We start from the raw sequence: 12,854 nt of genomic DNA on the forward strand, positions 1-12,854 counted from the left end.
TAACCGCACTTACCCCACGCTGTATCTCCAAATCAATTCTACATACAAAAAATATATCAAAACAAAAGTTGTAGGGAATTTAATCCTCTACAATGTTATAATATCGTAACTTTACAGTCTAAAAATAATTCCTTCCTGTAGGTACCAAAATCCTCCTTGTCCAATCCTTAATCCTCCCCACCCTTGATTATGCTGATGTGTGCTGTTCTGACATGAACGTAGATCTTCTAATTAAATTGGAACGTCTTCTGAATAATTCTATCAGTTTTATCTATAATTTGCGTAAATTCGATAATATTTCTTCTTTTCGTTCTCAGCTTCGTCGTCGTAATATACATATGCTATGCACACTATATTCAATTCTATACGATCCTAATTATCCTGAATACATTAGTAGTAAATTTCATTTATATGGGGACAACATCAATCGCTCTCTACGGACTACCAGAAAAGTCTTCCTTCATATCCCGGCTCATTTGTAACTTTTTTTACTGTCCTTCTTTTTCCCTATAGTTCTATCTATATTTTTTTTAGATTCAATTTGAGGCTGTTCTTATAATTTGATTATCTGATCATTATGTATTTATTTATATATTTATGTTTATATTTATATATATATTTATGTATGTGTATAATTTTTTTTATAGATATTTATATTTAAAATATTTTGCTTTATATTTATACATCTTTTTTTTGACATTTATCATTTATATTAGTGCACCTCCAACAATCTTTCTCTGCACCACTCATGGTGGACTGGTAGATAACGCCGCAAGATATTAAGTCCGCCATCATGTACACATTGATTTTGTGCATTAAAGTTAAATAAATAAAATAATTAATACCTACAAATAGTAAAAAACCCATAGACAAAAAGTACAATCAAAGATTTTTGTTACCTTTGTATAGTCGCGTACACTCTATCATATATAGGTTTTGAGAAAACTTTTAGGATATCATGATTCCTTTCGTAGACATACGTATTTCACTGTCCAGCTGATACTTCCTGGTAGATACTGTATCCCGGGTGTGCGGTTGAGCACAAATATATGCGTTGTGCCAGAAAATATGTTTGTATGACTTGGGGGTGTCTGCTGTCGCCGCCTTCTTGGCCTAAATGAAAAGTTCTTTGGGTACGCGTAGATCAGGGTGTACTACACCGGTATCTATACATGTTTATACAGGACTCATAGCGGCGACAAGGCTACGACTCGTTATTTGAGCACTTTTAATTGATGTCTGATAAAGTTCTTGTGTAATAACTCTCCGCGAATTCAAGTACTTGAAGACTTAAACGTCACAACGAGTGGTTCCGTTCTCGACCACGCCGGGGCGACTGCTCACGAATTTGCCCTGGTGGTATAGTTTCTCACAGGTAGTTCATTCTCCAACGAGAATACCAGGCAATTCATTTCCAAACGGAGGAACCTAACTTTCCTAGACTAAGAACCTAAGCCTAAGATTTCCGATAGTTCGGTTTCAGATAAGCTTCTTCCCGCGTACACTTAGATTATGATGTATGAAAGTTTTTCTAGAAGACTGGTATATTAAGGTTTCTGAAGGGTCGGTAACCCACACATATCACTCCAGGCGTTCACAGGCTCTAGGGTAAATATAAAACGTGCTTGTCGAATGTGCTTGTAAAACCACCATCGTATATATAATATAAAAGTTAAAAATATTTTTTCATTACAATATTATAATAAAAAAAAATATCCTATGAAAAGCAAGGATAAATTAATAGCACCGTCTACATTTTGTACAACGACATATAGTGAGAATGAGATAACCTGTTAAAATAAATTCTTATCTAAATAAGAGCCGAAATTAACTTTATTACTTGCATAAGGTCTATTTTTATATTTAAAAATTAAATGTTTATGAGGGGTCCTGCTTCTCAAAACATCCTCGGAATCGCAGCTGACGTTTACTACGGTTCACAACTAATTGTGACCCATTTTAGAAGTTTTCGTCCGGGATGAATTTGATCTACATCTGTTGCTAGTTTATCGGCCAATGCTTATTGTCTCTTATTTTACACTTTGCTGCTACACTTATTCAATTGTAGAGATCAAAATATTTTATTGCTAAAACTATATTATGATATTTTTTATAAAACTGTACAATATATGTTTGTGAGCCTAGTAGTAGTAACTTTTAAGATTTCATCATTGTCAGACCGTATAAACCTAAATGCACCGCTTGTATACCTTCAGTTCTTAGTTAGTTAGAATAACTCAATTTACGTGAATAAGTAAATTGAGTTATTCTTTTGCGCACAATTTAGATTGATAATTCGCAAGTGTTTCTCCTCACTCTTCTACACTTGTAAGCTTTCTATACTTAGTAGGGTTAATCAAGAGTTTGAAGATAACATAAGGTCGAATGTTATATACTTGATTGTTTTGTTACAGATCAACTCCTCATCATCGATGGTACACGAGTGGTGACCGGGCCGGAAGTGGTACTGGAGGCGCGGGGGGCGCGACGGGTGGTGAAAGCACGCCAAGCACTCCGGGTGGCGGCACGGAGGGCGGTCGGCGGCGGCGCCATTCGGGCTCGGGCTCGTCGCGCTCCGAATCCTCCTCGCCCGAGCCCAGTGACACATCTCGCGCTTCCACTCCTGCCGCGCCGCCTCCATTATCTCATCACCCTAACCACCGCACGACCCCCGCACTACAATATCAGGTCTGTGTAATTAGTTTTACATTATTATTATTATATGTATTTCCTTCGTTCATTATTAGCATGGATTTTTCCAATTTTTGTGCGTTACGGCAATATACTCTGTTTCAATATAGCTCGAAGAACAGTTACAGAAACGAGTCATTAACACAACCATAGTTAGTTTAGTGATTTTTAATAGCAATGTGTTAAACATTCAACAAACAGGAATCGATTATTAAGTGCTGAATTATGTTATTATAATTACAATTGATCGCGCTGGTTATAATTGTTTTCATATTTAGAATTATTATTGACGGGAAGAACTATTGAAAATAATGTTAATTTTAATATTTATTTAGTTATCAATAATCATATATTTATTTAAAAGGGTTTTTTTATGATATTAACAATATCTATTGATGACATTATAGTTTCCGAACCTGTTGAATGGAACATGTTTAGGAATTGATTTGAGTTGCGTACTACCACAGAAAACGTTTTGATATTATGAAATGATTTGAAACACTAGTTTCGTGTCGCGTGTTGTTTTAGATATGGGAGTAATCAAATATATTTGTTTTACAGTGGGCATCAACAGCGAGTGGTAGACCTCTCGCAATTTGCGTACGAAATCTACCTACACGATCTACTGATACTTCGTTGAAAGATGGTCTTTACCACGAATATAAAAAGCACGGGAAAGTGATTTGGGTAAAAGTGGTCGGCCAGAATGCCGATCGGTATGCAGTTGTACGTTTTAAGAAGCCGTCCGATGTAGAAAAAGCACTCGAAGTTTCTCAAGATAAACTTTTTTTTGGATGCAAGATCTCAGTTGCGCCCCACCAAAGTTGCGATGAAGATGCCGATTCGGCTAAACCTTACGAGACTGATATTGATGAGTATCATCCAAAGGTTAGTGATTAATAATTAGAATGTGGTTAATTGGTGTATGTTACAGAAACATAGCGTAGTTTTTTTTTGGAGCTGTTGTAACGCTGTTGGCCGCAGCTGACCTTTACAGCTTATTCACCGAACGATAGGCGGCGAGTGCAGATGGTACTCCAAACCCGAACAACCCTTCTGGGTACTTCGTTGTTGTTGGCTTGGCATGTTCTCGCAAGGCATAGACGCGACCATGCCGTGACTTGCCGTGTGTGCAAAGCCTTAAACAATTAGACAAAATATTGATTGGAAAAAATATAAATAAAAATAGGTTCATAGTATTTGAACATTTTAATATTAGGATATTACATTCTGCAGTACTGTTCATGATTCTCTTTTGGTTTTCTATAGCGTCTTATTATAATTCATGTCATCTATTTTTTTCTCACTTTTAATACATACTTTTGTTCCTACAGGCGACAAGAACTTTATTTATCGGTAATTTGGAGAAGGAAGTAACGCAACAGCAGCTGAGAGATAAATTTAAGCATTTTGGCCGAATAATAGAGATCGATATTAAAAAAGGCAGTGGAGGGGGAGCTGGTTACGCGTTCTGCCAATACGCATCGATATCTAGCGTGGTGGAAGCTATCCGTTCAATGGACGGGGAATATGTCGGCGGTTCACGAGTGAAATTAGGTTTTGGAAAGCCCGTGGCCACCACTTGCGTCTGGGTAGATGGCCTCACAGAACACACTGAGAAACAGGTATATTGTGTTTTCATTTGTATGACATATATAGTACATTAAATTACGTCAAATCGAGTAAATAGTATTTACTTAATTAACACAAAATTTTATTATTCTAGAAAAAAAAATCATTTTATTTCTTTAAATATATAATTATTTTATATTTTATAAGTCTGTTTTAGTAGAAGTTTGTTCTCCTCTGTTTCTGATCACTTCAGTAAATCTCGATTGGCCAGCGTTTTTTGTTCTTTATATTATACTCGATTAAAAATTCTAAAACACGATAGTAACACTGAAGAATGTCTTAATAGTTGAAAAGATCTCTAATTATAATTTCTAAGATTTTTTATATGAGGCGTTTGCATAGTTTTGTTTTATTCACATCAGTATTTGTAGAAAAAATATATTGATATTTTGTTTAGTTAGTTGGTTTAGAAAACAATAATTGGCGGTGATAAAGGAGCTAGTAATGAGACGCACGTGTGCGCAGGTGCTGGGCGCCGTGACGCGATGCGGCGCGGCGACGTCGGTGTGCGTGGACCGCGCGGCGGGCGCGGCGCTGGTGCACTTCGAGCAGGCCACCACGGCCGGCAACGCCGTGCGCGAGCTGCGCCGCGTCGCCGCGCAGGCCTCCGCCGCCGAGCCCGACCATCCGCGACTCTGCGTCGATTACGCGTCGCGCGAGTGCCAGGTTCATATGGACTAATTTTACATTATATTTTATCTTCCCTGACTATTCCATAAATCGCTTAATTACATTACATGCTTAAATGTGTTATTATTGTCTAGTTACTGTAGTTCAGGTATCGTGTTTATACAGGGTGTCCGGTAATGAATGGATAACCTTGAAACGTCTTAGTTCAACTTATGGCTATCATAAGTAGTACCTTTGTTATCTTCATTTTAAAGAAAAGTACTTTTTTTTATTAGTAATTTTACATGGTAATTTTAGATGGTAGATTTTACAATGGTACAATTCATAACTGTATCTATCATAAATAATGACTTTTTGCCATAAATGTAGAAAAGAAGAAAATTTGAATAAATAACAAAATTAGTAATTTGGGAACATTTTTTAAATTAAATTATATCTCATCATTGGGGATTAATAAAAAACAACGTTTAATATTGAAAACAATTTAGTTCACATAAATTTACAATAAATGCTCAAATTGTTTTCCTACCACTCTTATGCATGCCCTGCATCTTCGGATAAATGCTCTTCTGAGCAGTCTTTTGTACCGTCGCTCGTTTATTTTCGACGCGGCTGCTCTGACACGACTGTGTAATTCGTCCAAAGACTATAGGCTTACGGTACACTTCCTCTTTGAGGCAGCCCCAGTAAGAAAATCCAATGGATTTAAATCCGGTGAACGTGGACGCCATAGAATTGGCCTTAGGCCCCCGGTCCATCTTTTTGGAGACCTATTTAAATATGCATGAACCGGTACAGCATAATGTATAGGACAACCGTCATTTTGCTGCCAATAGGATTCCTTCAGCTCCTCGGAAACCTCTTCTAATAAATTAGAGAGATCATTTTATCACATTTAAAATTTTTTTATTACATTTAAAAATTTAAATTTCTAACAATTTGGTTTCAGTTTGTTCCCAAATGATGAGATATATTTATTTAAAAAAATGTTCCCATTACAAATTTTGTTATTTAGTTAAATTTTCTCCTTTTCTACATTAATGGCAATAAGTCACTATTTATGATAGATACAGTTATGAATTGTACCATTGTAAAATCTACTTGAAACAGACATTATTTTAAAGTTATTGGTCACCCAATAACTTTAAAATAATGTCTGTTTCAAGCAACCTCTTGGGTATAAAAAAAATGTATGAATACATATTCATACATTTTTTTTATACCCAAGAGGTTTGAATTTTGCTTATTTTTGCATATTTTTCAAAAAATAATTAGCTTAGGTATTAATAAAAAAAAAAACTGCAATAGCTAACATACTATTCACTTTCTATCTATCAGCACAGTTAGTGTATAATAAGGAAACAACAAAAAACCAATAGAATTCATTCATTTCTAGTCTAGTGATCAGGGCAGTTTTACTTTTCTTTAAAATGAAGATAACAAAGTTACTACTTACGATCTATTTTGTTTCGTATTGTTTATCCATCGTAGGTTATCCATTCATTACCGGACACCTGTATTTTTTTTTATAACATACAAACGAGCATGCGGTTCACCTGATGGTAAGTGATTACCGCCGCCCATGAGCACCCGCAACACCAGGAGAATTGCAAGTACGTTATCGGCCTTTTAAAAAGTAATAAGCTCTTCTTGAAGGTTTCAATATCGTATCGGTTCGGAAATACCATTGCTGGAAGGTGATTCCACAATGTGGTTGTGCGAGACAAAAAGTTTCTAGAAAACCGCACTCTAGAAGACCGCCATTCATCCAGATGATCAGCATGGTATTTCAGTTTCTGGCGGGTGGTACGGTGGTGAAACTCAGCAGCTGGTATTAATTCGAACAATTCCTCAGAACACTCCTCGTGATATATGCGGTAGACAAAGCACAGAGTTGCAATATCTCGCCGCAAAGCCAATGGGTCGAGTCTGTCATAGACGTTGATTACCAATGATTCTGGCTGCTTGGTTCTGAATGCGGTCAAATGGAAGTAGCTGGTATTGTGGTGTTCCCGCCCAGAGATGAGAACAGTATTCCATATGCGGCCGGATCTGCGCCTTGTATAATTGCAAGCGATGCCCCCCGTGAAATACCGTCTCACTCTACTGAGCACACCAAGCTTTTTTGAGGCTATTTCAGCCTTGTCCTCCAAATGACCACAAAACTGAACGTCACTGGATATATCAACGCCAAGGACCTCGAGATTTGGCCTCACATCAAGGAGAGTGTCTTAAAACTGAGGAGATACGATAAATGGAATCTTTTTAGCGGTAAACGCGCAAACTTGTGTCTTCTTGGGGTTGAATTGAACACAATTTTCCAGACCCCAAACCGAAACTTGATGGAGGGAGGTTTCGATTTCAGACACAAGTTTGTTCCGGTACTCTATAACTTTTGCCTGCGACATATTAGTATGGCCGCTGTACAAGGCATCTCCGGTACTGTCATCCGCATATCAATGAATGTTGTTGACTTGTAACGTGTCATTGATATGCAGAAGGAACAGAGTCGGAGATAGCACACAGCCTTGTGAAACACCAGCATTCACAGAGTGTGGGTCGGAGCAAGCACCATCGACGACGATCTTGATGCTCCGATCAGCGAGAAAGCTGGCGACCCATTTGCATAACTTCGAAGGCAACCCAAAGAATAGTAGCTTTGAAAGAAGAGCCTTGTGCCAAACCCGATCAAAGGCCTTCGCAATATCCAGACTAACAGATAGGGCCTCCCCCTTACTCTCAATAGCCTCTGTCCATCGATGTGTCAAATACGCTAGAAGATCACCAGCCGACCGACCCTGGCGAAAGCCATACTGACGATCAGAAATCAACTGGTTCACTTCTAGGTAATTAACTAATTACTGAATAAATTATATGGAATTGGCATTAGAGGAAAAACTCATGAATGGTTTCAATCGTATTTGGCAGATCGCTTATAATTTGTAGAAATCGAATACTTCAATTATGACACTAAACAAATACAAACTATAAGATCAAGTGGTACGGTTACAAACGCTTCTATACCCGAGGGTAGTGTAATTGGATGCTTATTGTTCTTAAGATCTGCCAAAAATTATAGACGAACTGTGCGTATTGTTTGCGGATGATATGTCACTTTTGACTTCATATGATATTAACAATGATTTAAACGACAAATTACATAAAATTATGGTTAAAATAGTAAATTGGATGAACCTACATAATCTAGTTATTAACTTTTCAAAAACTAAAATAATCAGCTTTCATCCATATCAAAAACAACCCCTAAATATAAACTTTAAATTTAACAACGTCACAATAGAAACAGCTAATGAATTTACACTTCTAGGTTTAGTAATAGATACCCATATAAATTGGAAAGCACACATAGAAAAGATAAAAACAAAAAAGTCGTGTTTCGTTTTTGCTCTTCGGGAAGTGAACTGTCTCTACTGCTCTTTCCACATATTATGCGTTTGCACATGCATGGCTCAGTTATGGGGTGGTTATGTGGGGGAACAGCGTGGACGCATCTGTTCTTTTCACTCTCCAGAAGACATTAATATGAATAATATTTAACATAAGAAGCCGAGATAGCTGTAAACCTTATTTTATAATAAATAAAATAGTCACCCTGCCTTGCATCTATATTTTGGAAGTGTGTAAATTTGTAAAAAAATATCCGGAACTGTACAAGTTGCGAGAGGACGTATACTATAATTACGCGTTGCGTAATAATAAAAAAATACAATTACCCACCTCTCGTCTCAAATTACATTCTAGTAGCCCCTTGGTATCGTCTGTTAAAATATTTAACCAACTTCCAACTTCTATAAGAACTTTAAATAAAATAGCCTATTTATAAAATACTTAAAGGATTTACTATTATATATATATATATATAATAGTAATAATAATGTTATGTTTGCGTGCCCTATCAGGGTCCATAATGATCGAAAACGAATTATAAACATCTTTCATTGTAATATTATGGAATGCAATAAATGTTGAGTATTGAGTATTGAGTATTAGGTATCGTAGGAGTTGACGGTTGACAATCGACTCCATGATCTTTGAGAATAAGGAGGTGATGGCTATGGGCCTATAGTTAGCTGGATCTGAGCGATCTCCCTTCTTAGGGATCTGTTGAACCAATGCCGTCTTCCAAAGTTTCGGGACTACACCTGTAGAGTAGCAGTACCGGAAAAGACGCGTTAGTACCGGAGCCAACTCAGGTGCACACGTCCTGAGCACAATAGCAGGAATACCGTCAGGCCCACTCGACTTGTGGATATCTAGGGAGAAAAGAGACTTACGTACCAGCTTTTGGGTAAATTTTACCTCTGGCATAAAAATCTCACACCGCGAGATGACCGGCGGTGATTGCTCCCTATCGTCCAGTGTCGAGTTGGATGCAAAAAGAGACCCAAGGAGATCGGCCTTCTCTTTGGCATGTTGGGCCAACGAGTGATACTCTCTGCGCACTGGTGGAAAAGATGGCTGACAGAAATTTCCCTGAGCAGCTTTGGCAAGAGACCAAAAAGCCCGGGATCCAGATGGAAGACTGTTCAGTCTCTTACCAATTCTGCTGATGTGCTCCGATTTTGCTGTGGCTATAACTCTTTTGAAGGACCTGGAAGCGGAGTTATACTTCCTTTTATGGGCACTGGTATCTGGATCACTCGACTTCACAGCTGCAATCCAGGCACGGAAGCATTCCTGCTTATGGCGAGACGCCGATCTACAGGATCCGCCATACCAGGACTGAGATCTACGACCAACAGGTACCAGGGATTTTGGAATAAACATCTCCATTCCCTGAAGTACTACATCGGTGTCAGATTCAGCTTTTACATCAGGATCATCCAGTGCGAAGCAAACTCGCCCCCATGGATAAGATGCTAAAAAACTTCGCATCTCATCCCAATCTGCCGACTTAAAATACCAAACACGACGTCGACCAATAGATCGCGGCAAAGAAGGACGCGTGAGAGGCACTTCGCTCCGTATCAGACAATGATCAGAGGATCCCAGTGGGGCTTCCACAGAGATCTGATATCCGTCCGGATAAGAAGTCAACAGAAGGGCCAACAGTGAATATATGGTCAACAACATCAGGAATTCGCGTAGGCGAGGATACCAGTTGCGTCAAACCATACGCCAAAGCAAAGCCATGAACAGATCTCCCCGCATAGTCGGTGGTACGTGAACCGAGCCATTCAGCGTGATGGACGTTGAAGTCACCTATAATCACGACTTCAGCGGAGGGAATCTGTTGGAGCAAAAAATCTGTAGCCATTTGGACGTGTTCAATGAATCGGTCAGTTTCGGTGTTACCGCTATGGGACCTGTATAAGCATGCATAGATGCGGGGGTGGTCATCGCAATCTACACGCAACCATAAAATGGACAGGCCAAATTGAGCGGAGTATTGCCCACCCCAGAATACGCAGGGCAGCCTGAGTGTGATATCTCAGGGGTGGATTATCCAGTAAAATGGTTACTGGTACCACTCTGGGGTAAAAATCTCTTGTAATCCGCTGCCATGGTATGTAAGAAAGGGGTGGGTAGGGGAAGGAAGTAGGAAAGGGATAGGGGGGGGGGGAAGGGCGTCCGGAACCTACAGCTCACCATGCGAAACGCGATATCGCTTAACGCCGGTTTTCTGCCGAGGTGTGGTATTTTCCGTTCCGGCGGCCCAATCGAGCTTAACAACCACGTGTGGTCGTACAGCTTGCTCTACCACTTCAAAATGTATATACGGCTTCTATTGGATATACTTATATATACTAGCACAATACTTACCTAACGCTATAAAATTTATTATTGCTGCTATCGTCATCCATATCTAAGAGAATTTTCTGGTATGGTGACACCAAAGGGCTTTTCTTTTGTAGATGTAGGCATAATGAAGTCATAAAAGAATTAGAACCTTTAGATTAGTGAAGTTAGAATTGTCACTTTAAACAATCCTAAATAAACATGATTGTATGCCTTTATAAAAAAAATGTGTTCTTACCAACAGGAGGCGTTTTATGAGCAGCTAGAAAAACATGGCGGTCCGTCTGCTGTCGCTGGTGCCGAAAGACTGTCTGGTGATCTCGCCTCGCGATATTTACCCAGTACGCGACATGATCCGCTTCGGTGAGAATATTTAGTATACTTTCAGTCTGGTTTACGCCAGGATTCATCGGCGAATTATGCAAGAATGATGAGGATGTAATTAGTTAAAATATAAAATTATACAAAATTAAATCGCGATCAAATCAAAATACCGTCAAACAGATTATATTTGCATGTCTATGGTAAAATGAGCGTTTAAAATAAACCTACGATTGTTATTTCACATTAATTATATGTTGCATCCTCCGTATTCAAAATCTATCAAGAAATTGATCACGATGGTTTTTGTTAATCAATATCCGAGCAATACTTTGAAATTATTTTATACATTACAAAGAAAGACGGGAGATTTTTTTTTATTAATTTTGTTTTGTATTTACCTATTGTCAAATGGTTATTATTTCGTAGTTTTATTTTATATTATTGTTATTTTTCAGTTATGATAATTGCGGCTCAAGATCACGAGCTTCCAGTTATGGCCGAGCATCATCGCGAACACCCCGTTTTACAACGATTGATCATTACGATCCAACTGATTATGCTGCGGATCGACGTTACAGGTGTGTTGTGTAACCTATTTATATATGAAAGCAGCTCCTTCGATGTAATATTTAATATTATATAAATATATTAAGCATGTATTATATCGTTAGTGCTCTCGGATTGCTTACAATGCATCCGATAATTGAGAGTAATTCCATTCCAAAATTAATACAATCCAATTGTTATAAAGTAAATGCCCTTCATACGGTGTCATATTGGAATAAAACTTTAAATTAGAAAGATAAAAATAGTGGTTTGTAGTTCAACACCGTAAAAATTTGTATATATACGGGAACCTAAAAAAATATGTTTTGTTAACTCCATGCGCCATATTGAATTTTTTTCGCCATCGCCATATTAAATATTTATTTTCTTGGGTTTTTATACTAAATCACTTGAACATTTATTTTCTACTGAATACAAAATTTATTAGTACTTCTAAATGCTTGTTTTATTTTATTAGTATATATTTCTTTTTTGAAGTTGCTGCTGAACTGTCGTGCAAAGAAGTTAGAGTAAAACATTTTATACGTACATATATTGGTTTTTTTTTTAATTTCACTTAAAGATATTTTAGCTGAGATATAATACACTGTAAAATTACATTAATTAGCGTAACAGGGTAATTAAAACAAGCCTAATTTCTATATATTGTAGATTGTTTCGTAAACATCTTCGTCAGTTGCTTTTATAACCATATGTTCTTTGAAATGATCAGCAGTGCGCTGGATTTTACTTTGATAAAACGCACGCAATCACGAATGTTTGATTATTTTTTTCTTGTGTTCACTCTTTCGCGATTGACTTTGTATTTCTTGTATCCTGTTCTATTAATTTTATTAACATATTCTTCAGATCTTCTTTTCCAAAGGTTGTTTAATATTTATACATTCCTTACCAACAAAACTCTAATTTGATCTTTGCTCCGTAGTCAGATCTCCGATATTTTGCATTAAGCACGCGGAAATGCACGATTAGTGCGTCAACTTTTCTTGTTCTGTTTGTTATTTTCTCTACCTTTTTTCCGTATCAAAGCCTATTCGCGCCTGAAAGTGCGTCCATGTAAGGCAGCTATTAACTCCACTGCATTGTACATGTATCCTTGCGGTACTAAAGAAAGTTATGACAGTTCCGTTATATCGCTAATCAAGGCCGAACGCACCGCATCCTATAGCACTCAGAAATATCGAAACTTGTTTTGAATATTAATTTAATAAAGCTTGATTTCGTTGTAGTTTTAATAAAAGTTTTCTGTT

At 37.6% G+C, this 12,854-nt stretch overlaps 1 protein-coding gene across 1 annotated transcript in view; it reads left to right on the forward strand.

Annotated features, from left to right (window-relative positions):
- LOC131847112 (protein split ends-like) overlaps positions 1-12,854 on the forward strand; it is a 94,277-nt gene that overhangs the window by 63,731 nt on the left and 17,692 nt on the right. The window contains exons 4-9 of the mRNA XM_059196579.1: positions 2,415-2,688; positions 3,253-3,579; positions 4,026-4,316; positions 4,789-4,989; positions 10,958-11,076; positions 11,493-11,615. Coding sequence (XP_059052562.1) covers positions 2,415-2,688; positions 3,253-3,579; positions 4,026-4,316; positions 4,789-4,989; positions 10,958-11,076; positions 11,493-11,615 — 1,335 coding nt within the window. The remainder of the gene's footprint in view (positions 1-2,414; positions 2,689-3,252; positions 3,580-4,025; positions 4,317-4,788; positions 4,990-10,957; positions 11,077-11,492; positions 11,616-12,854) is intronic.

This window comes from Achroia grisella, unplaced genomic scaffold (assembly GCF_030625045.1).
Source record: "Achroia grisella isolate CSIRO2021 unplaced genomic scaffold, CSIRO_AGI_Agris_v1 utg516, whole genome shotgun sequence".
NCBI lineage: Eukaryota > Metazoa > Arthropoda > Insecta > Lepidoptera > Pyralidae > Achroia > Achroia grisella.